Source organism: Chiloscyllium punctatum, chromosome 5 (assembly GCF_047496795.1).
Source record: "Chiloscyllium punctatum isolate Juve2018m chromosome 5, sChiPun1.3, whole genome shotgun sequence".
Classification (NCBI taxonomy): domain Eukaryota; kingdom Metazoa; phylum Chordata; class Chondrichthyes; order Orectolobiformes; family Hemiscylliidae; genus Chiloscyllium; species Chiloscyllium punctatum.
In genome coordinates this window covers 79178414-79202706 of record NC_092743.1, presented here as the reverse complement: position 1 = coordinate 79202706, position 24293 = coordinate 79178414, and the positions used below count along the sequence as shown (strand labels likewise).

Below are 24293 nucleotides of genomic sequence, written 5' to 3'. Positions count from 1 at the left end.
TAGTTGAATTGAAGATTAATGACAAACAAATAGCTATCATATTTTCATTTATGATGTCTATGCAGAAGCCTAACTGCCTTCATAATTTCTACGCAAAATCACTGAGTCAAATGTCTTAATTTTAAACATTGTTGGTAAAAGTAGCTCTAATTTTTTTTTGTGTTATGTCCACTCAGGAAAAGGAGCCCGTCGACATCCAGGGAACACAATCGAAAATACGACCAGAGGGAGGAGAGAGTAGATTCATCACAGTATGCACTTTTGGAAAGTGCAATGCAACGATCTCCTACAGAATATGCAGACCGTGACAAACGATCCCTGCGTGGGTCACGGATTTATGATGATTCTGAACATATTGAGCACAGAGAAAGTAGGGACGTTGGTCGTAGAAGTCGAAGAAGGTCTCAAGAGTTCAGAGATTTTGTAGATGAGGATATTGATGTTCAAACTAGGGATGAATATGAAAGACAAAGGCGAGAGGAGGAGTACCAAACTCGTTATCGCAGTGATCCAAATTTGGCTCGTTACCCGGTCAAACCTCAACCATATGAGGAGCAAATGCGGATGCATGCTGAAGTATCTAGGGCACGTCACGAACGAAGACATAGTGATGTGTCGTTGGCTTATACAGAGATGGATGATGCACAAGTCTCAATGCATAGAATGGAAAGGCAGTCGAGACAACGCTCTGCGTGTGACCGCCGAGTTCCTGTGCAAAATCAACGTTCTTATTCTATGGAAAGAACTCAAGACATGCAAGGGTCAAGTTCTGGTTGGCAAAGGACCCCAAATCACAGTCCACCGACACCTCGGCGAAGTCCGATTCCATTTGATAGGAGTGACATACGTCGTTCAGATTCATTGCGGAAACAACATCATTTGGATCCAAGTTCTGCTGTTAAGAAGACAAAACGGGAAAAGATGGAAACCATGCTACGAAATGACTCGCTCAGCTCAGACCAGTCTGAATCGGTAAGGCCACCACCACCCAAACCACACAAAACAAAGAAAGGAGGTAAAACGCGCCAAGTCTCATTGAGTAGCTCAGAGGAAGAACTTGCATCTACTCCAGAATACACCAGCTGTGATGATGTAGAGATTGAGAGCGAAAGTGTCAGTGAAAAAGGTAAGCATTAAGAGATTTTGTTTCACATTTTCACTGAGTTAAATTACTATCTATTTTTAATTAGATTAAAATTGCAGATGTAGTTTCCAAATTTTTCTGTTTCAATGAAAGTAACAAGTTGCTTAGATCAGACTGTTCACAGATTTGATCCTTGTCCATTGTGTAACTGCAGAGCAGTAAGGGGATGACAAATACCATCAACAGTGATGGGCTAAGCAGTTGAAAATGCATTCGTGATGATCTTTGATTGTCATTTCCCATTTATGCTTGCTGGACAATGGGACATGTGAATTTCAAATGAGCACAGGACTGGGCTCAGTCATGTGCCTCTGTAAAATAAGAAAAACTGGAATTGTTCATAAAGCAGTTAAACTAAGAGGAGATTTGATAGAAATGTGTAAAATCTTGAAGAGTTTGAATACAGTAAAAAAAATTTCCAGAAGGTACCAGAGATGATCAGTAATCAGAAGGAACACTTTAAGGTGTTTTGTCAAAACGACTAAAGATGAAATGAGAAAATACTTTTCGTGCAGTAAGTGGGAAAGGATTTGGAATGAACTGCTTGATACAAAACAGATTCAGTCATAACTTTCAAAAAGCAATTGAATTAATACTTCGAAGAAAAGGTATAAATACTAGGGCTACAGAGAAAGAGCTGAAGAGTGGGGCCAATTATTATTTGAAGGAACCAACATTGACTTAGTCGGCTAAATGGTTGCCTTTTCTCTTGAGCTATTTCACACAAAAACTCAGATGAGGTATTATTGTGTATATGCGACCAATGGGACTAAATTCTATTCAATATTTCTATTGTCTGATGAGGAAGGAAAACATGGGTGGCACGGTGGCACAGTGGTTAGCACTGCTGCCTCACAGCGCCAGAGACCTGGGTTCAATTCCTGCCTCAGGCGACTGACTGTGTGGAGTTTGCACATTCTCCCCGTGTCTGTGTGGGTTTCCTCCGGGTGCTCCGGTTTCCTCCCACAGTCCAAAGATGTGCAGGTCAGGTGAATTGGCCATGCTAAATTGCCCGTAGTGTTCGGTTAGGGGTATGGGTGGGTTGCGCTTCGGCGGGGCGGTGTGGACTTGTTGGGCCGAAGGGCCTGTTTCCACACTGTAAGTAATCTAATCATTTGAGATGGAATTCTGTGCTTCAGGAAAAAAAAACTTCTTGTAAAATGCAGTTTTTAATCAATTACAAAGATATAAAATGTTCATTTACAATTTTAGAAATAATTAAAATGTTAAAACTCATTATGAAGCCATTTTTCACTGCTATATATTCTGCCAGATTAACTTTAATTATTTTTGTTTTGTGTTGTTAAATGAATGTGTTCTACAATTTGTGAATTGTACAAAATGTGATGCAGCTCTGTGCATTTATCATTCAACTAACTGATCCATATTGACCAGGTAGAACAAGTTCCTATCATTAGTTTGCATTGAATGAGCAGGTCTTAACTCGGCTGACAGTTGTTTTCCTTCTGGATACATCAGACACGGGCTAGATTAGGTTTAGTTTTAATGCCTCATGGTTGAGGAACCTGCTAACTTGTATCATCCAGACACGCAAATGAATGCTGCCTGAAGTACCATGACAAAGACTGAGTTTGTTGTGAGAAGGCAAAATAGGACATGACAGCATTTATAGATATTGGTTATCTTTGACTATGCTCTTTCTGCCACTTAATTAATTGGTTTCTGAATTAATTCAAAAGTAATTAGTATTATGAATAGAAAGCCTGTCGCTTAACTGTTTGGGTAAAAATGGTACCTTTTTAAATGTTTCTGACAATCACCATAATGATGTTCAGAAGAAAACCATTGTCTGTCATGTACACTTGACTAAGATACGGAGAACCTGTCACTCCTGTATGCATGGTTACCGTGGAAAGGGAAGGTCATATCAAGATTTAGATCACCACAAGACATGAAGTAAAAGTATGCCTCAATGTTTTGTCTTAATGTGGGATTTACAGTTTGTAAAATATCAAAATTGGATAATGTAAAACTAAACATTCCCGTATGCCTATATCTTAGCTGCCCTTGATTTGCTTGTAGATACAGACCTACCCACTTTTCATAAAAATATTTATGTAGATATTCTTCTGGTTGCAAAAAGAAGTGAAGTCCCAGTTCCTTCATGAGTACTAACACAATTTTGGGCTCCACATGTATGTTGAGGATATCAAACTTTACATTGTCATTACCTCTTATCGCTTATTAACTGTCTGTGACTGCTTGACGGTCATGCTACTTTGGATCAGTAGAAATTTCCTCTAATTACTTATTGAGAAGACCAAAGAAGTGGAACCAAACTATAAAGTTTTGTGTCCCTTTTGAACCTGAGCTGATCATCTTTTCCTGTGTTGTTTCCATCATCAAGACAGACTATTTCTATTTATCTAACTTTGTCCATCTTTGTCCCACCTAATTACATCTGTTGAAGCCTTCTGTCTAAGCTGTTTATACTTGTACGCTTGAATATTCTAATGCTTTCATGTCCAACCTCTAAACTTGAACCTGTCCAAAACTCTGCTGGAATATAATCTTCCATTCCCACTGATGCTGACAGACCTTTTTAACATTTGACAGTGAAGGTAAATCTTCCAAACCAAGGAGGAAGACAAACACAGAGAGCATCTTCATTCATGTGTTATTGCCACATTTTTCTTTCGGTTTGTAGTATGGTCATACTCTATCATCTCTTAAAGGACATCTTAAAGGAGTCAGTACCTCTGATTCTTTCTACATTGTGTACCATGGACAAGATATGATCTAGGAACTCACCATGGTTTCTGTGTTAGCATCTCTCAAACCCCTGTCCTTTTTCATTTCTAAGGGAAAGGGCAACAAACGTGGGATTTGCATCACTCATAAGCTTCCCTTAAAGTCTCGCACCTTCCTGATTTGTAAATATGTTGTTATTTATTCACTGTCACTGGACCAAAAGTCTAGAAATCTCTATGATGTGCAATATGGCAATAGTTTATTACACTGAGTGGTTCAAGAAGGCAACTCAGTGCAACACTTCTTCAGGACAATGACAGAGAGGAAGTAAATGTTGTTCTTGCCAGCAAAACTCAAATAGAGTCATAGAGATGTACAGCACAGAAACAGACCCTTCGGTCCAACTTGTCCAAGCTGACCAGATATCCCAAACTGATCTAGACCCACTTACCAGTACCTGGCTCATATCCCTCCAAACTCTTCCTATTCATATCCCCCTCCAGGTGTCTTTTAAATGTTGCAATTTTACCAGCCTCCACCACTTTTTGATTAGAATACTTAGTGTGGAAACAGGCCTTTCAGCCCAACAGGTCCACACCGACCCTCCGAAGAGCAACCCACCCAGACCCATTCCCCTACATTTACCCCTTCACCTAACACTACGGACAATTTAGTATGGCCAATTCACCTAATCTGCACATTTTTGGACTGTGGGAGGAAACCCATGCAGACTCCACTCAGACAGTTGCCTGAGGTGGGAATTGAACCCTGGTCTCTAGCACTGTGAGGCAGCAGTGCCACCATGCTGCCCAAATGGAATGAGCTGCCACTTCCTCTGGCAGCTCATTTTATACATGCAAACATCCCACAAATAAATGAAAGAGAAATTTGTAGGAATCCAGATGTTAGCATGTTGCTGATGGACTAATCTCTTTCCATCTCCTTCTATTCTTCCCATGACCCCCTCCCCAACCTCTCTACCTGAATCTATTTGCATTGTTATTTCATACCTTGACAAATAGACCTCTTGGTTGACTGTCGCTACCCAGTTGTTGTATTGTAGTTTTAATGAAACCAAATCATTTATTTGAAATTTTAATTTCACATTGATTTGAGAAATCTGAAAAATCTGATAAGTCAGAAGAGGAAGCTCGAGATCATAGAATTATATGATGAAAGTGAAATGGCAGCCATGAGTTCTGCGTATTAAGTACCTTTCATTTATTTAGAGCTGTTTCTGCAGTGACACAGCAAATCCTAAAACTACTATAGGGAAACAATGGCCTTGTGGTATTAGTGCGAGACCATTAATCCAGAGACCTGATAATATCATGTGGATCGAGGCTCAAATCACACCATGCCAGATGGTGGAATTTGAATTCAATGAAAATCTGGAATTAAGAGTTTAATGATGACCATGAAATCTTTGCCAATTGTCCGAAAAGCCCATCCTGTCATCAGGAAAGCTGCCTTCCTCACATGGTCTGGCTTATGTAACTCCAGACCCACAGTAAGCCCTGAGCAATTAAATACTGGTCCATGTCCTGTGAATGAATTTAAAAAGAGCATACAAAAATTGAAATATTACTGAAAAGGAGAGGTGTTCTGAGAGAGCTGAAAATTTTGAAATCTCAGACTGCTTTGCACTTATTAAAAAAAAGTTTCTCACATTTGAATTAGAATATTTTACAACGTAGCAACCTAAGTGAATATGACTGGGCAATACAATTATATCTTATTAAATACGTAAAGGAATTGTACCTTATATAGGTAAAGCATCTCAATTTGGGTTTTGATGGAACTTTTAGAGTTTGTATGTGTACAAGAGGTTTGTGTAGGAAGATGTATTGATTATCTCTAACTTGAGGCCACCAACATAAAAAAAATGTATTCCAAAAAAATTTATTTTTTGAACTGTCTAGTAGTATCCAGAGTGAAGTATATTCAAGAATTTTTGATTTGCAGCATTTAAAAAGGGAGTACAGGCTGCAAATGGAGCAACATGGCAGCACTGATAATCCAACACATGTTCTCTTCACATCACCCAAAGGCTAAACTGCTCACCTTACTGAAGCCAACTACTCGTGTGAAGAAATTCTATACCTGCTCCCTCATGCCTGCGTGGACTTGGATCTGTGTATGCACACCTGAGCCCAAACACTCAGATACAGAAAGTGTAGACATTTGGAAAATCTGGGCCGAATACTGGCCACATGCTCAGGTGTGGGATAGAAATCAAAATCCCAGAACCTGTAAGATAGTTGGTCACCCTAGCATCTAGCTGAAAAATGTGTTGCTGGAAAAGCGCAGCAGGTCAGGTAGCATCACCAGCAACACATTCAGCTCTGATCTCCAGCATCCGCTTTCACCCTAGCATCTAAGTAATATTTAACATCACCACGTACCCCAATGCAGTTGGCCAGCATCTCAAATATCAAGGATGTTTCTGACAAATCAAGTCTGAAGTTGAATGCTGCAACCTCTGGCCACGTGTATGTCCCCTGTCAATCGGGCTGTGTGTTATTTTTGATGTACAGAAGAATCAGCTATAAACAACAAGTTGGTTGTTCACAAGTGTTCCTCACAGATCCTATGAAATTAAGCATTGATGGATCATAAATATTTTTGCCAACAAATTTTAAAAATTAAGTAGCAGCATGAGATGAAACCTCTGCTAATTAAAAAAATTGTTGCTTTTTTTTAAAGGATCCAATATTAAAAAGCCATGTTTTATGTATGGAATGGTTGTGTAAATCTCTAAAGATGAGCACAGGCATTATCTGCTATTAAATATAATGACTGATCATTTCAATTGAAGTTGTCAATGTATAAACTGAACATTTTCATCAGTTGACCAGTTACTCAGATGACACATGGAAGTTACAAAGTGAAAAAAAGACCATTCAGTCCATTTTGGTATTTACTGTCAATTCTTGTAGACAATTTAAACATTCTCTGAACTTTCAAATACATTTGAAGTATGTGCTTTCTACTTCTGAACTTAAGACAAATGTGGCTATAATTCTTTGGATATTGAGTTTGATGCAACTGCAATACTAATGCTTTTCCATTAATAATCAATTATTTCCTTGAGATTTAGGGTCAGTTTTGACAATTCAATGTGTGGCTAGATTTAGGACATTTCCTGATCCACTGGCCAGCATGATGGCACAGTGGTTAGCACTGCTGCCTCACAGTGGCAGATTGTAGCCTTGGATGACTGTGTGAAGTTTGCACGTTCTCCCTCTGTCTGCATAGGTTTCCTCTGGGTTCTCCTTCCCCCCCCCCCCCCCCCCCCCCCCGCGTCCAGAGATGTGCAGGTAATATGGATTGGCCATGCTAAATGGCCCCATGGTGTGCAAGTGAACTGAGTTAACCATGGTAAATGTAGGGTTGCAGGGATAGGGCAGAATGCTGTTTGGAGGGAAATGGCCCATATTTGCACTTTTAGGATTCTATGATTCAGACCTGCTTCAGTTGAAAATACCCTGAATGTAAATTTGAGGATGGGATAGAAGAGGAGCAGAGAGAATGGGGAGTGGAGGCGAATGCCAAGGAAGGCAGTTGAGAAGATCTGTTTCCTTTCTCTGGGCATTCATTCAGTTGCTTCAGAAATTGTTAGTTGTTCTAAGCATCGTCATCTCCCCACTGTCCATGCACCCATACTATCCATGTCAACTCATGTCTCCTCACACCGCAAATAGTTCCCCATTCAATTTAGTGCTGACTCATTCTCCCCAGTGTTCTTGCCCTGACCCCTCAGGCCTTCCATGCCAACTTCATAACCTTTTATTTGTGATCCATTATTTGGGGATTGAAAAAACCTAAACTCCTAACAATCTAATAGTGTTCATACTCTACGTATTGGATAGTGAAAAGCCACTATTTACAAAGCTCACTCAAAGCTTTTAAATATACGCAAGTGGTTGATCTCTTAAAAAACCAAAAAAATTGTATTCAAGCTCCTGATCAAAGACAGTTTATCCTTTAGTAGCATTTTAAAACTGCTAATCAAACTTGACCTCAGAAGCATCTCCTGAGATAATTATAATTTTTCCACCTCAGCCAAAATGGCAAAATGATAGCGCTTGGTGAAATTTCAACAATGTGCTGTATTGGATCTTCATGACCTGTACAGTCTGTTCTGCTATAACACAGTAGTTGCGTTCTCATGCGACCTCGTGTTAGAGATAATCGCACAATGGAAATAATGGGGCCTATGGGAAAAACAGGGTTGGAGGTGAACCACCAAAAGACCAGTGAAAAATTGAAACAAAAATAGTTAGCCAATACAAATGAAAGTACAGTCTAAGTAAATGTTAAAATCATATACTTTAACGAAATAATAGAATAAATTTAACACTTTAAAAGATTTCCGAGTTTGCTGAGTCACAGTACTCTGTTAAGACAGGGGTTGAGAGTCGTCATCAGCATCATCATTTCTTTCAGGAGCAGTTCTGGGTGCAGGGTTACAATGAAAGACAATACTTAATCCAGAAGTGGATGGCTGTGGTTCATTGTCCTCAGACTGTTTCTTGGGGGTTGACTTAAAAAAGGCATCGAGTTTTTGCTGCTTTGCCCTCCTTCTTCTTTCATAAAGAAGCTGTTTGTAAGGTGCCAGATAAAACTTTATGCCAAAATTGCTATCCTGCTCCATTCTGCATTGTGGTCATTGTCTTTGAAGAGCTGCAACTGCTTCTCAACTTCCCTCAGGATAAAAGGCAAAAGAGAGTTCTTGTGATACTGCAACCTGGACTTCTTCGTCTTCATCTTGAGCTTCAATTTCCCCCACAGAAACAAATTGTTGTAGATCAGTCTCCACTTCTTCAAATCCAACTTGCTTTGCAAGAGCGACACAATGTTTTTTGATTGCTGGAAGCTCCTCTGATGGTTCAACACTTTTAAAATCGTGAAGAAAATCTGGTCCTCTGATGGTTCAACACTTTTAAAATCGTGAAGAAAATCTGGGAGAAGCCTCTGCCAAACTGCATGCAAGCAGTCCTTACTGACGTCACCCCAGGCCTCCACAATGATGCAAAGAGCATTCTTAATGTTAAAATGCTTCCCAAATTGAAGAAAACCATGCTCATTATCCCCCTAAGTAGCTGCAATCAGCTTTCTGAATGTACGCCTTAAATAATAAGTTTTAAAAACTGCTATTCCACCCTGGTCTATGGGTTGAATGAGAGACGTTGTGTTTGGAAGTAGAAATAGCACTCTGATATTTTCAGAAAGCTCGCCAATGCTGGGAGGAAGGCATGGTGCATTGTACAGAATGAGGACAATCTTGAAATCCAAATCTTTTCTCCTACAATAATTTCAAAAAGCATCCACAAAACATTAACAATAATGTCAAAAAAAGTTTGCCCCATCATCCAGCCTCTGTTGCTTAACCTGAAATAAACATCTGGAGTGGACTTAAGGTGACTGGGGATGGAGTGCGTGTTTTAAAAAAATCTTTCCTGAATTCCTCAATCGCGTTGACAAAATTACCCATATTCATTGATGGCAAGCCAGATAATGACTTGTGATATTGAACAAAAATCTTTTACTTCCTGATTGGTATATTTACATTCTGGACCATTATATATATCTAGCTTCCTTTTTTAAAAACAATCCAAATCAAAACGTCCATGTCCCCACAAAGTGTAACACAACTCAAAATCTGAAAGGAAGTGTACTAATTTGAATCATCTCTCATTAAATATTTTTAACCAACCTGTTCCAATTTTAGGACACAGATGGGGTTTAGGTGGGACTTGAACACAGATCGTCTGCCCCAGAGGTACGGACATTATTGCTGTGCCACAAAAGGTCTCGTAATTGGTGCTTAGTTAAACAATGCCTTTCACCTGGGTATCTTCATAATAGAACTAATATACAGTTAGCCAGATGATACTTGTAACATTAAACACAGCTGTGCCACACCAAGCTGCGTGGGTGAGTATGGAGCTTCTGTCCTTCAGTTGGGAGGGAGTTCTAACCTCGAGCTAATGGCTAATTTATTTGGCTGGCAGCCCATCAGCAATGCAGACCTCAGTTATGTGTACTGCTTGGACTGCAACTAGGTCCTGGAATGAAGACAGCCACATCCAGATTCAGGGAAGTCCCTGGTTTTGGATTAGGAAGAAGTGGGGAGTGGAGTGAGATCTGCAATTTTTAAAGGCCTGGCAGGAAACTGCAAAAAGCAGCAAGATAACTTCTTGTATGGAAGTATTAGAGTGCCACTGATGTGCACAGGGCACCTCTAAACCACATGCACCCCCTTTCACCATTTCACTTTTGGTTAAAAATGGAAGTGCTGGCAGCGCTCTGAAAGCTAGTGCTTCCGAATAAACCTGTTGGACTAGAACCTGGTGCTGTGTAATTTTTACCTTTGTAGAAATTTAGAGTCCCTACAGTGTGGAAAGTGACCATTCAACCTATCAAGTCTGTACCCACCCTTCAAAGTGCACCCCACTCAGACAACTCAGTCTATCCGATAACACTGCATTTATAATGGCTAATCCACCTAACTGCACATCCCTGGACACTACAAACAAGTTAGCATGGCCAATCCACCCTCCTGCACATCTTTGGACTGTGGGAGGAAACTGAAGCCCGTGGACAAAATCCAGTTAGAAATGGGCAAAAGTGCAAGCTCCACATGGACCATTGCCCAAGCTGGAATCAAACGGAGTCTCTGGCACTGTGAGGTAATAGTGTTAACCACTGAGTCGTCATGCTAGGGGAGGACACTGCCAGTGCAATACTTTCAATCCATTTGATACGTGACACCTCCAGTAGAAAGTGTGATTTGAATCTAGATTTTGTGACACTGAAAAAGGAGCATTGCCACTGTGTAATATTCAGATTAGTTATTAACAGGCTCAATTGACTTTTTAAAGACCATGAGTTGGGTATTGATTTTGATGCCTGCCCTCTGACAGTGGGTTAGGGTGGGTATGAACCTGTAGGCTAGCTAATCATCATATTGTTTAGCCCCCACTCACTGAAATCACACCTCACTGGAAGTTTAAAGTAAACACCAGATCATGACAGTGATACAGATCCTATTCAACCTTATGGGCATTTACAGTTATTCTATCAGTTCGTGACTCCAACGCTGTGGTTTCAAACCTTTGAACAGGCAAGAAATGGTCTATTTGAACTCAGTACTATGTTCAAATTGTCCTACTAGGTTCATGTTTCCTTTATATGCCATTCACCCCTTCCCCACCTCACCATGTACACCAATGGCAAAACTTGGATTTGTCAGAAATAAGTTTGGGGGCTTAGCATCAAGGTCCCATCTGCTGATTTTAAAAATTGTCATTATGTTCCTGCATCCACAATAATTCAGCTGTTTATTTCTACAGTAAATGTACCCTTGAATCATAATTCTTCTTGAAGGTATGTCTGATGACAAAACTGAATCAAATAAGAATAGCATTCTAAACATTTTTGAGAATATTTTGAAAATTCCATCACTGTTAATGATAAAAACACTGAGAGAAAAATTGTTATAATTCCAGCGCACTTATTATATTGTAGAACGGGTGTAGACTTAAGATTCTGTCCATGTATTGCTAAAATGATCTAATTTGTTCTCAGTGCATAATGCTTTTGTTAGTTGAAAGATGAAGGTGCTGGTTGGGATCAATCTGTATTGATGAATGGAATCTTCTCCACTCTAGACAGTGCAGCAGATTTTTCACTAGAGTTTGTCACACTTCGGGATTTTGATTTAATATAGGAAGATTTTTATAATCAACTTTTAATTAAGATATCGTCGTTAGGATAAGTTTAGTTTACAAATAAGATTTAAATGCACAGAACAGGTATAGTATGAAAATACAGATTGGACAGAATTTCGGGGTTAGTCCAAATAGTGCTTGTTGTATGCCAAATCAGTTTGAGGCAGAGAAGGCGATTAACACACTCTGCGCAGGAAATTGGGGCTTACATCAACTCATTTGCTTCTGAGACCTCCAATCCCTGTGTTTGCTGCTTCCAAACCTCACTATTTTAACAAAGTAATGGCTGATTTCCCATATTCTCTCCTATGCAAACTTGAGGCCATCCCAGATTGTTGCCTATGACTTAATTCACATCAATCCTGTTGATCCATCTCCTCTGCACTTGTTGACCTGTATTAGCTTCTGGGTAATTAATGCCTCAAATTAAATGCTCTCATAATTCTCTTTATGGCCTTGCCTTTCCCTATGTCTCTGTAATATCTCCAGCTTGATAGCATACTTGAGATACCTATGCTCCCCTAATTCTAGCCACTGGAGTGCCTTGGATTTTAATCTCCCCACCAATAGTGGCCATGCCTCCAGCTGCATCATCTCTAGGTTCTGGAAGTCCTTCTTTAAACACTTCAGCTCATTTAGTTCTATAAAATACTGCTTAAAACCTACCCCTTTGACTGAGCTTTTATCCATTATTATGTCACTTAATTTTGTTATATAATGCCCCTTTGAAGCACCTTGAAATATTTTATTCTTTTAAAGATGCTAGATGAATGTAAAGACAGAATTTTACAGTCACCCATTATACTTTTGGGCCCAGTAAAGTGCCCAGGACATCCTTTCCATTGCTGTCCTCTGACTTGCCTATAAATTTACAAGGGACATATGAAGTTCAATGTGGCCCTCCAACCATCATCCCAATTGAGGTCCCTAAAATGACCCATTTTGAGGCTGGCAAGAGGTGTATTACTCTACTGGAGCCTTCTTCAGGAAGGAGGACAACTCAAAGGCCCCTTTTCCACATTAGATGACTTCCACACTTCCCAACGTGTGGTCCTCAGAAGATGTCCTGTCCTCTCTCCTCCATCCTTCAGGGCCTCACCTACCAACCTTGCCCTAAGCACCCCACATTTACCTTGTCCTGGATTTTAGGAATTGGAATCTGGAGACTACTTGTAGTCCTAACCCAGGTCCCTGTGCCACTGACTGCTAGAGCTGCCTGGCTGCCAGCTAATCACCTTGGCCTTCAGCTCTGTGAAGCCACATAGATTTGGAGAAAATTACTTTAGTTTCTTGTCCTCCTGAAGGAAGCTGAAAAAAAAATGTGAAGAAATGTTTTGTGGAAATTGGCTGGCACTAATTAGTTTCAGAGAATCTCCTAGTCAGGAAGTAATGAATTAGTTGTGACATAATTGGCCTTTTCATATTCTGAGAAGTGTTTTCAAGTGACTTATGTTCACAATGTGTCATTTGTTCACATATGTGAACTAATTCATTTGTTTATACTTAATTTTGTCTCATTCAAGGGTTTGAGTCTTCCTTTGGCCTTTGCAAGACTGTAATACAGTCTCACACCAGGAGGAAATGCATTGCCAAAATCCGAAGGTTATTCTGTGATATGACTTGATATTTGATATCTACTTTATTGTAGAGAACACCAGATGTATTTATGGGAGGGACCAATGATACTGAGATTGATAAAGAAATGAGCTGTATCTTAACCTTCAGACTCCCATCAGTAACTTGCACTTAAACAACATTATCCACAATCTTATCAAATTTGAACAGATACTGCATATTGTCCATTATCAATTTACTGAGGGTAGGGGAGAAAGTACTGTTTTGGATACAGTTTTCTTTCCTCCACCATTGTTAACATCACTTTTGGTGCCACTCATTTACAGTCGATTCAAATTTACTTTAAAAAAGTTAGACCTTTAACTTGCAAAAATTCCAGAAATCCACTCAAACTTGTAGCTTTGCAGTTTGTTGGTAGCTAATGTACAAACTTACTTGCTTCTCAAGCCAAAAGTGCTAAAAATGCCAGAGATTCTTTTCATTACAGGTGCCAATTTTCAGCTGATTCAATCTGCCCCACTTGATATGGGAAAGGCTAAACACAGTGGATACTGAAAGATGATGGTTCCTGACAATGTTCCGGCAATAGTAATGAGGTTATGCTGCAGACAACCTGTTCCTGTGTAATTATAATACTGGTATCTAGCCATCAATGTGGCAAATTGTCAAGGTATGTCCTGTACACACAAGGCAGGATAAATCCAACTCAGCCACTAACTGCCCCATCTCTATGCTGACTCATCAGCAAAGTGATGGAAAGGGTTGTTGATAATGCTGTCAAGTGGCACTTACTTAATAATAACAGGGTCACTGATGGTCGGATTAAGTTCAGCCAGGGCCACTCAGTTCCTGATGTCAAGATAGCCTTAATCCTAAAATGGAAAGAGCTGAATTTCAGAGGGCGATGAGAATGAATGCTGTTGACATCAAGGAAGCATTTGGTTAAGAAAGATATCAAGGAACTCTATCGAAACTAGAGTCAATGTGAATCAGGATGGAAATTCTCCATTGATAGGAGTGTTAGCACAAAGGAAGACATTTGTGATTGTTGGAGGCCAGTCACCTCAGTTTCAGGGCATATTTGCGGGGGCTGTGCAGGGAATGCCCTCGGAACAATCATCTTCAGCTGGACAGCATCAGAGCTTGGGCTGACAAATTGCATGTAACATTCATGACCACACAAGTGTCAGAAGATGATCATCTCCAATAAGAAATAATCAAACCATCTCCCTTTGAATGGCATTATTGTTGGTAAATTCCCTACTATCAAAAACTTTTGAGTTACCATAAATCCGAAACTGAATTGGACCAACCATATAAATATTGTGGTTAAAAGAGCAAGTCAGAGACTGGTACTAAATGTGGCAAGTAACTTATATCCTGTTTAACAAAGATAGCCCTTTGCAAGGCGCAAAATTCAAGAAGCAACGCACTATCCAGGACAGTTTGATTAAAAGCCCATCCACAGCATTCATCCTATCACCACTGCACATTGACTGGTGTGTACTATCTACATGATCTCTAGAAATTCACCAAGGCTCCTTTGACAGCACATTGCAAACCTCCGACCTCTACCATCTAGGACAAGGGTGGATGATACAAAGTAGCATCAACATTTGATAGTTCCCCTCTTATTGCATACTATCCTTACCTGGAAGTATATTGATTTTCCTTCATTGTTGCTAAAATGCCCTTCCTAAGAGCACTGAATCATCAAAAGGATTGCAGCAATTAAAGAAGGATGCTCACCACTACCTTCTCTAGGGCAGTTAGGAATGAGAAAAAAATGCTGGCCCAGCCAGTCTCACACACATTCTGAGAACTAATAATAAAAAAATGCACTTGCAATTGAGAACCAAACTAATCGAATAGTTGGTTTAAAATTTGAAGTTGAATCTGAAGGGGTAAAATTTATTTGAAGTAGAGATTTGATGACATTTTGCAATTCATTCTAAGGCAAACCAAAAAGCCCGCACCACTTTCTTAGAATTGTCAACATAAGTGCTACTTGGTACCATGTTAGCATTGCTCTCTTGGTTTTATATGTACATAATATAGATAATTGGCTGTGCTAAACTGCCCACTGTGTTCAGGGATGTGTAGATTAGGTGCACTAGTTTGGGATAAATGTAGAGTAATGGGGAATGGGTCTGGGTGGGTTACCCTTCAGAGGGTCGGTGTGGACTTGTTGAACCAAAGGGTCTGTTTCCACACTGTAGGGATTCTAATCTATTCTAATCTATAATACACCTCACAACAAAAGACAGTTGATTTGACAAATCATAGATATGACACTTAGTGTTCCTCTATCATATCTAGTGCGTGAATAACAAGTTTAATAACTTCTCAGCAATAAAGGAGGATGTCATAGGGTCATATTTATAAGAACTTTTGGAAAGCTGATGACAAAAGCCTAATGTATATTCTTTACAGTTTAGATTGATGTTACATGCTCTAACCATGCCAGGTGTTGCATTTTAGAAACAGTTGCTCCATATTGTAATTTATTTTAAAAATATTTTTCTTGATACTTGGCATAAGATGGTCTAAATTTTAATTTGACAAGATTTTGAAAAGTTGTAACTAAATTAGTATTGTGAAATAAATACTCTGACAGCTAGAACTCATGACCGAGTCAGAAATTCAGCTTATTTTGCTGTACATAGAAGTCTGCACAGGCCTCTGAACCATTGAAAACTCCCTGAGATTCCTAACAGCAGCTGTTAGATTGCTTTATCAATTATAATTAATAACTATATTTTTACACACCAGTCGTCCCACTCCTACCTGTGAAAGTAAAATGAGCAGCAGTCCGAATTCTATATGCTCATCGTGTTCCCATATAGCTTTATCACCATTTAATTAAACTACTGATCTAACTGTAGCTATTGACAATGTTTCTCCTTTGATTGCTATTTCCAGTTGTGCATCGTAGAACCTCCTCATCTTCTGTGTAAAATGTTTTCCCTGGCTTTGTTGTTGATTCCTTGCATTTTAACATTACTGAGGAGGAAAGCATATGTAGATGCAACAATGTCTGAGATGTTTTATAGTCAGCTGCCTTGATAGTCCCTTGCACATTTGGATGCATCAGAGGAAACTATCCTTGGCACACTTGTCTCTAAAGGCATGCTATTACATGTTATTTCATATGTTGCAGCGCTACCTGCTTATGATAGCACTTTCTCACTTCAACCATACCCATCTAAGGACCCCAAGGGCAGTCTCACATTTAGCTGTCCCTTATCATTTCTGCAAGCCTGAATGAAAATGTAGTGATCTGTTAAACGATCACTTGAGCCATCGAGGAAGCCTACAGGAAGTTTTGTTTTTGAGAAAAAAGTGGAGCCAGCAGGGATCTGCTGAAATTGGTCAGGGTATGAATATAACAAGCAATTTTGCCACAATCAATGAAGCATAATGTAGCCTGGTCATTTAACCTCTCTGTTCAGTCTATGCATTGCATGGATCACGGCAGTTTTAGGTGCTACTGAGTTCATATAGAAAACATCTGTCAAAAATAATCTGTAGACTCAATCAAAGGAAACCCTGCAGAAATATAATAAGAGTCTGCTTAGAAGAATTTGCTCAGATTTCATCGAAATTTTTGAGGGAATCTCTGGAAAGAGATTTCTAAATTTTAATGAATCGAAGTGGATTTCAATCCTGGTGTCAATTTATGCATTGTCATAAATTACAACCACATCTACTTTTGCTTTAAACAGATTTTGCTATATAATGGAGTCAGCTGAGAACAGCAATTCCTTCCCTTTTCTCCCCTTCACTAATTGGACATACTCAGGTTCTTGCAATTCATTTCATTATGTGGTATCATACCTTGACACAACTAGGATAAGTCAAAGTCAAACAGAATTCTAATTATCCTTGACCATCAATGAAGTTTACTTTGAAGTGGAATCCTAATAATTTACTATATTTTGAAGACATTGCTAGTTCAAATTTACAAGAGAAGTTGAGGTTACTTTACATCAGAGATGTAAAATTGAGATTAGTGAAGATTATTACATGCAAATACAATTGCTTTTCTCCTGCAGGTTCATAGATTAGAAATTACTTGAAATCTTCAGTGCTGTGAACTGTTAGACTAATAGATTAATTGTCATTTAGATTATGTGGCAACCAGAGCATTCACATTGAAGTTTTGTGAGAAGACCATTTTTGTCTGTTTTCTTCATTCCTGCATTGAGGCTATAAACATTCCTCTGAATTTCAGAATCATAACAGAAGTGGACTTTGACTTGACCTATTTCTGTGTCCACGCATTGTTAAAATGCACAGGAGCATAACAGGAGCAGAAGTGAGCAATTCAGTCTTTCAAGACTGCTCTACCATTTAACATGACCATGGCTGATCTTAAAAATCTCACAGCGCCAGGTTATAGTCCAAAAAATTTAATTGGAAGCACACTTGCTTTCAGAGCGCTGCTCCTTCATCAGGTGGTTGTGGAGGACACAATTGTAAGATGCAGAATTTATAGCAAAAGTTTACAGTGTGATGTAACTGAAATTATACATTGACAAAACCTTGATTATTTGTTGAGTCTTTCATCTGTTCGAATACCAGGATCTTGGGTTCATGTCACACCTACAGGTGACCACCATTGCATTACACATACAGGCATCCTACACACACACATACATACGGACACCCGTATACACAGACACTCACACACACCCTTACAGGCACACACACTCCCACATTCTCACATGCATCCTCTCAGACTTAGACCACTCTACACTCACGCACACACATATACACTCTCCCTCACAGACACTCACAACCCCCAACCCCAGACACACACATACATTCCCACACTCACGCATGCACCCTCTCACAGCCTTAAGACACTCTATACTCACATACACACACACATACGCTCTCTCTCACACTCACAACCCTCTACACCCAGACAGACAGACAGACGCGCACACATACACCCACATGCACACACCCACATTAGTGGGGTGAATTTGTACTTGCAGAGTTACATTGTACTTTGCTCAAAAACTGCATGAATTCACGTAAGACTGTTATCTCACTTTTTAGATTAGAATCAGTCTAAACATTATGGCACAGACAGAGAACTCAGGGGGCTAACACTTTCAACATATTGTTACAGTTAACCTGAGAATGCAACTTTTAAAAAAAGAGTTTTGTGATTTACACATGAAGGAAGTGAAACTATCATGGTATTCGAACAGATGAAAGACTCAACTAACAAGGTATTTGTCAATGTATAATTTCAGTGACGTCACACTGTAAACTTTTGCTATAAATTCTGTGTCTTAAGATTGTGCCCTCCACAACCACCTGATGAAGGAGCGGCGCTCTGAAAGCTCGTGTGCTTCCAATTAAACTTGTTAGACTATAACTTGGTGTTGTGTGATTTTTAACTTTGTACACCCCAGTCCAACGCCAGCAGCTCCAAATCATGGCTGATCTTATCCTGGTCTCAACTCCATTTTCCTGCCTGCTCCCCACAGCATTTTATCCTGTTTATTTAAATCAGAAATGTAGCTATTTCTTTGTTAAATCTGTTAATTGATTCTGCCTCCATTGCACTCTGGGGCAGTGAGTGCCACACCTACCTCCTCTCATTATATGTATGATCTCTGAGTCTATCCCAGGAGGGAAGTAGTCTGTTCATCTGCAACCTTATCAATCACCTTTATTATTTTATATACTTCAATCAGATTCCCCAAGCCTAAGCTTCTCATCGACTCCTCCTCTGACAGCACTTTCATCCCTGGAATCAACCTGGTGGACCTCCTTTGAACTGCCTCCTGTACCACCACCACTTTGCTCACGTAGGGAGACCAAAACTGGACACAATATTCCTGAAGTGATTTCACCAATGCTGCATATAATTGTAATAACACTACTTTGATAATCCAGTCCTTTTTCAATAAATGCCAAGGTTTCATTTGCCTTTCTTATTATATGCTGTACTTACATGCACACACAATGTCAGAATGCAATATAAGTCTGTTGCGCAGAACAAAAAGTTAGGGTAGCAGATGTTATTAGTTTAATTTGTTGTTGCGTTTAATTATTTGAAAACAAACCATCTGGATTGTGAGGAAAACAGTTACTATTTGGACACAATTTTTAAGAGAAACCAATGAAAACAAAATTGGAAATGAACTTTCCAACAAAGCATTGATGGTCCATATTATGATTATGATTATTTCTTCCATCACTGAAAGTGGATGGACATCATGTGTGAAATCTTATGTCCTCTCTTGTGATGGATTTGCAGATATGATGACCTTGGCATTTAATGAGGTTGTATGGTGGCACGTGGAGAACAAGTTCACCTTACATTCTTCATCATAATTGAAGGGTAGAAAGTGGTATGATATGTGTTAGGGAACAGGGCGGTGGGTGGCTGGTCGATATGGATTAATGCTGTCTATTGGAGGCACTATAAAAGATAATGGGAGCTGGTACACTTCATGTCAGGTGTCATGCGTTGCAGGGAGAGAAGGATAGGTTGACATGGAGAATTTGAAAGGATCGTAGGGCATGAGTTGGAATGGGTTGGCATGGAGGGTATAAAGAGTCTTGAATGGGTCCATGGTTGAGTTGGCATGGAACAAACATAGTGAGTGCTTTGGAGGTGATGTGACAGTTTTACGTCGGCGATGAACAAATGATTAGAGAGGATTCTGAGAGACAGGATTAATGATTATTTTCAAAAGTGTAGTTTGATTAAAGATAGTCAGAACGGTTTTGTGAGCAGCAGGCCATGCCTTATTGAATTCTTTGAGGATGTGACAAAACACATTGATGAAGGTAGAGCAGTGGATGTGGTGTATCTGGATTTTAGCAAGGCATTTGATAAGGTTCCCCTGCGTAGGCTCATTCAGAAAGGAGGCATGGGATAGTGGGAAATTTGGCTGTCTGGATACAGAATTGGCTGGATTACAGAAGACAGAGGGTGGTAGTAGATGGAACGTGTTCAGCCTGGAGCTTGGTTAGTAGTGGTGTTCCGCTGGGATCTGTTCTGGGACCTCTGCTCTTTGTGATATTTATGCATGACTTGGATGAGGAAGCGGAAGCGTGGCTGGTATGTTTGCCAATGACACCAAGATTGTGGAGTGGTGGATAGTGTGAAGGGCTGTTGTAGGTTGATTGGGACATTGATAGGATGCAGAGCTGGGTTGATAAGTGCCAGATGGAGTTCAACCTGGAAATGAGTGAATTGATTTATTTTGGAAGAAAATTTGAATGCAGATTACAGGGTTAAAAACAGTATGGCGGAACAGAAGGTTCTTGGGGTCCACGTGGACAGATCCCTCAAAGTTGCCACACAAGTTCATAGGGTTGTTAAGAAGGCATATGGTGTGTTGACGTTCATGAGCAGGGGGATTGAGTTTGAGAGCCGCGAGGTTATGCTGCGGCTCTATGAAGTCCTGGTTAGACCATACTTGGAATATTATGTTTAGTTCTGGTCATCTTCACAGAGAGTGCAGAGGAGATTTACCAAGATGCTGTCTGGACTGGAGGGCATGTCTTATGAAGAAAGGTTGAGGGAGCTAGGGCTCTTCCCATTGGAGCAAAGAAGGATGAGAGGTTACTTGATAGAGGTGTACAAGATGATGAGAGACACAGATATAGTGGATAGCCGGAGACGTTATTTTTTTCTCAGGCCGGAAATGGCTATCATGAGGGGGCATAATTTTAAGGTGATTGGAGAAAGATTTAGGGGAGATGGCAGAAGTAGGTTCTTTACGCAGAGTGGTGGTTGCACTGCCAGCAGTAGTGGTAGAGTCAAATACATTAGAAACATTTAAGCGACTCTTCAAAAGCCACATGGATGATAGTAAAAGGAAGGGTATGTAGGTTAGTTTGATCTTAGATGAAGATAAAAGATCGGCACAACATCGAGGGCCAAACATTTTAACAACTAGAAGGCAAATAAATAATTCAATACATCAATCTAATCATTGATGGAATGAAATGTGGGCCACTGTTGTTAATAAATAAGTTTTCTGAAAATCTGTACTGTGATGTACTGTTCTGTGCACTATGAGGCTAGGAGAGAGGTTTTCTCATTTTATTACTTTTTAGAAACATCACAGTGCCTGAGTAATGAGGCGAGCCTTCTGCTCATTTAGGAGCCTCCTCATTCTGGGACCACCCAACCCAACTCCTGGGAATTCCAAATTCCACCACCTTCGAATGAAAATGCAACTTGTAGATTGCTTTCTCCCAAGTATGTTTACAAAATTGGGAAATATCCTAACAGGAGTAAAATTTCAGTCCTTATAGTTGGCTGAAAACATAATTGTACTACTGCTGTAATGCATTAGAATACTTGTTTATTGGACTCACCAAAAACAAACTGCTTTCATATCAGACATCATGAGGTCCACCCTGATTAAAATTAATTTGACTGTAATGTCGTTCCCTATCAAATGTCACAGTCAACTACCAAAATATCTTCAGAGATTATTTCATTGTTGTACTATAATAAGTTTTATTTTTGAAGTATATATCTCCTCTCTTAGTGATTTTCAGAAAACTCATTTATTAACAACAGTGGCCCACAATTCATTCCGTCAATGATTAGATTGATGTATTGCATTATTTATTTGCCTTCTAGTTGTTAAAATGTTTGGCAGACCCCCTAATAGTCAGAGGGAAATTGAGAAACAAATTTGTAAGGAGATCTCAGCTATCTGTAAGAATAATGGGGTGGTTATGGTAGAAGATTTTATCTTTCCAAAAATAGCCTGGTGTTAAGGGTTCAGATGGAGAGGAATTTAAGTGTGTACAAGACAATTTTCTGATTCAGTTTGTGGATCTACCTACTGCAGAAGATGCTAAACTTGACCTACTCTTGGGAAATAGGGCAGGTGTCATGGGGGAGCACTTTGGGACTAGCGACCATAATTCTACTAGATTTAAAATAGTGATGGAAAAGGATAAACCAGACCTAAAAGTTGAAGTTCTAAATTGGAGAAAGACCAATTTTGATGGTATTTGGCAAGAACTTTCAAAAGCTGATTGGGCACAGATGTTCGCAGGTAAAGGGACGGCTGGAAAATGGGAAGCCTTCAGAAATGAGATAACGGTAATCCAGAGAATGTATATTCCTGTTAGGGTGAAAGGGAAGGCTGGTAGGTATAGGGAATGCTGGATAATTAAAGAGATTGAGGTTTTGGTTAAGAAAAAGAAGGAAGCATATGTCATGTATAGACAGGATAGATCGAGTGAATCCTTAGAAGAGTATAAAGGCAGAAGCAGTATACTTAGGACGGAAATCAGGAGGGCAAAAAGGGGACATGAGATAGTTTTGGCAAATAGAGTTAAGGAGAATCCAAAGAGTTTTTACAAATACATTAAGGACAAAAGGGTAACTAGGGAGAGAATAGGGCCCCTCAAAGATCAGATTTGTATGGAACCGCAGAAAATGGGGGAAGATACTAAACTGATATTTTGCATCAGTATTTACTGTGGAAAAGGACATGTAAGATATAGAATGTAGGGAAATAGATGGTGACATCTTGCAAAATGTCCATATTAAGAGGAGGAAGCGCTGGATGTCTTGAAATGCTTAAAAGTGGATAAATCCCCAGGACCTGATCAGGTGTACCTGAGAACTCTGTGGGAAGCTAGAGAAGTGATTGCTGGGCCTCTTGCTGAGATATTTGTATCATTGACAGTCACAGGTGAGGTGCCGGAAGACTGGAGGTTGGCTAACATGGTGCCACTGTTCAAGAAAGGTGGTAAGGACAAGCCAGGGAGCTATAGACCAGTGAGCCTGACATTGGCCTTGGGCAAGTTTTTTTTTTAGATTAGATTACATTACAGTGTGGAAACAGGCCCTTCAGGCCAACAAGTCCACACCGACCCACCGAAGCGCAACCCACCCATACCCCTTCATTTACCCTTAACCTAACACTACAGGCAATTTAGCATGGCCAATTCACCTGACCTGCACATCTTTGGACTGTGAGAGGAAACCGGAGCACCCGGAGGAAACCCACGCAGACACTGGGAGAACGTGCAAACTCCACACAGTCAGTCGCCTGAGGTGGGAATTGAACCCGGGTCTCTGGCGCTGTGAGGCAGCAGTGCTAACCACTGTACCACCGTGCCGCCCATGGTTGGAGGGAATCCTGAGGGACAGGATGTACATGTATTTGGAAAGGCAAGGACTGATTCAGGATAGTCAACATGGCTTTGTGCTTGGGAAATCATGTCTCACAAACTTGATTGCGTTTTTTGAAGAAGTAACAAAGAGGATTGATGAGGGCAGAGCAGTAGACGTGATCTATGTGGACTTAAAGCGTTCGACAAGGTTCCCCATGGGAGACTGGTGAGCAAGTTTAGATCTCACGCAATATAGGGAGAACTAGCCATTTGGATACAGAACTGGCTCAAAGGTAGAAGACAGAGGGCGGTGGTGGAGGGTTGTTTTTCAGACTGGAGGCCTGTAAACAGTGGAGTGCCACGAGGATCGGTGTTGGGTCCTCTACTTTTTGTCATTTATATAAATGATTTGGATATGAGCGTAAGAGGTATGGTTAGTGAGTTTGCAGATGACACCAAAATTGGAGGTGTCGTGGACAGTGAAGAGGGTTACCTCACATTACAACAGGATCTAGATCAGTTGGACTAATGGGCTGAGAAATGGCAGATGGAGTTTAATTCAGATAAATGCGAGATGCTGCATTTTGGGAAAGCAAATCTTAGCAGGACTTCTACACTTAATGTTAAGGTCCTAGGGAGTGTTGCTGAACAAAGAGACTTTGGAGTGCAGGTTCATAGCTCCTTGGAAGTGGTGTCGCAGGTAGATAGAATTGTGAAGATGGTGTTTGGTATGCTTTCCTTTATCAGTCAGAGTATTAAGTACAGGAGTTGAGAGGTCATGTTGTGGCTGTACAGGACACTGTTTAGACCACTGTTGGAATATTGCATGCAATTGTGGTCTCCTTTCTATTAGAAAGATGTTGTGAAACTTGAAAGGGTTCAGAAAAAATGTACAAAGGTGTTGACAGGTTTGGAGGATTTGAGCTATAAGTAGAGGCTGAACAGGCTTGGAGCGTCAGAGGCTGAGGGCTGACCTTGTAGAAGTTTATAAAATTATGAGGGGC

The 24293-nt window shown here is 40.1% G+C and overlaps 1 protein-coding gene across 7 annotated transcripts in view; it reads left to right on the top strand.

Moving 5' to 3' along the window:
- The window catches only part of rims2a (regulating synaptic membrane exocytosis 2a), a 1169411-nt gene that overhangs the window by 521442 nt on the left and 623676 nt on the right, over positions 1–24293 (top strand). For all 7 annotated transcript variants that reach the window (XM_072570612.1, XM_072570611.1, XM_072570619.1 and 4 more), the window contains one exon: positions 177–1126. In XM_072570612.1, coding sequence (XP_072426713.1) covers positions 177–1126 — 950 coding nt within the window. The remainder of the gene's footprint in view (positions 1–176; positions 1127–24293) is intronic.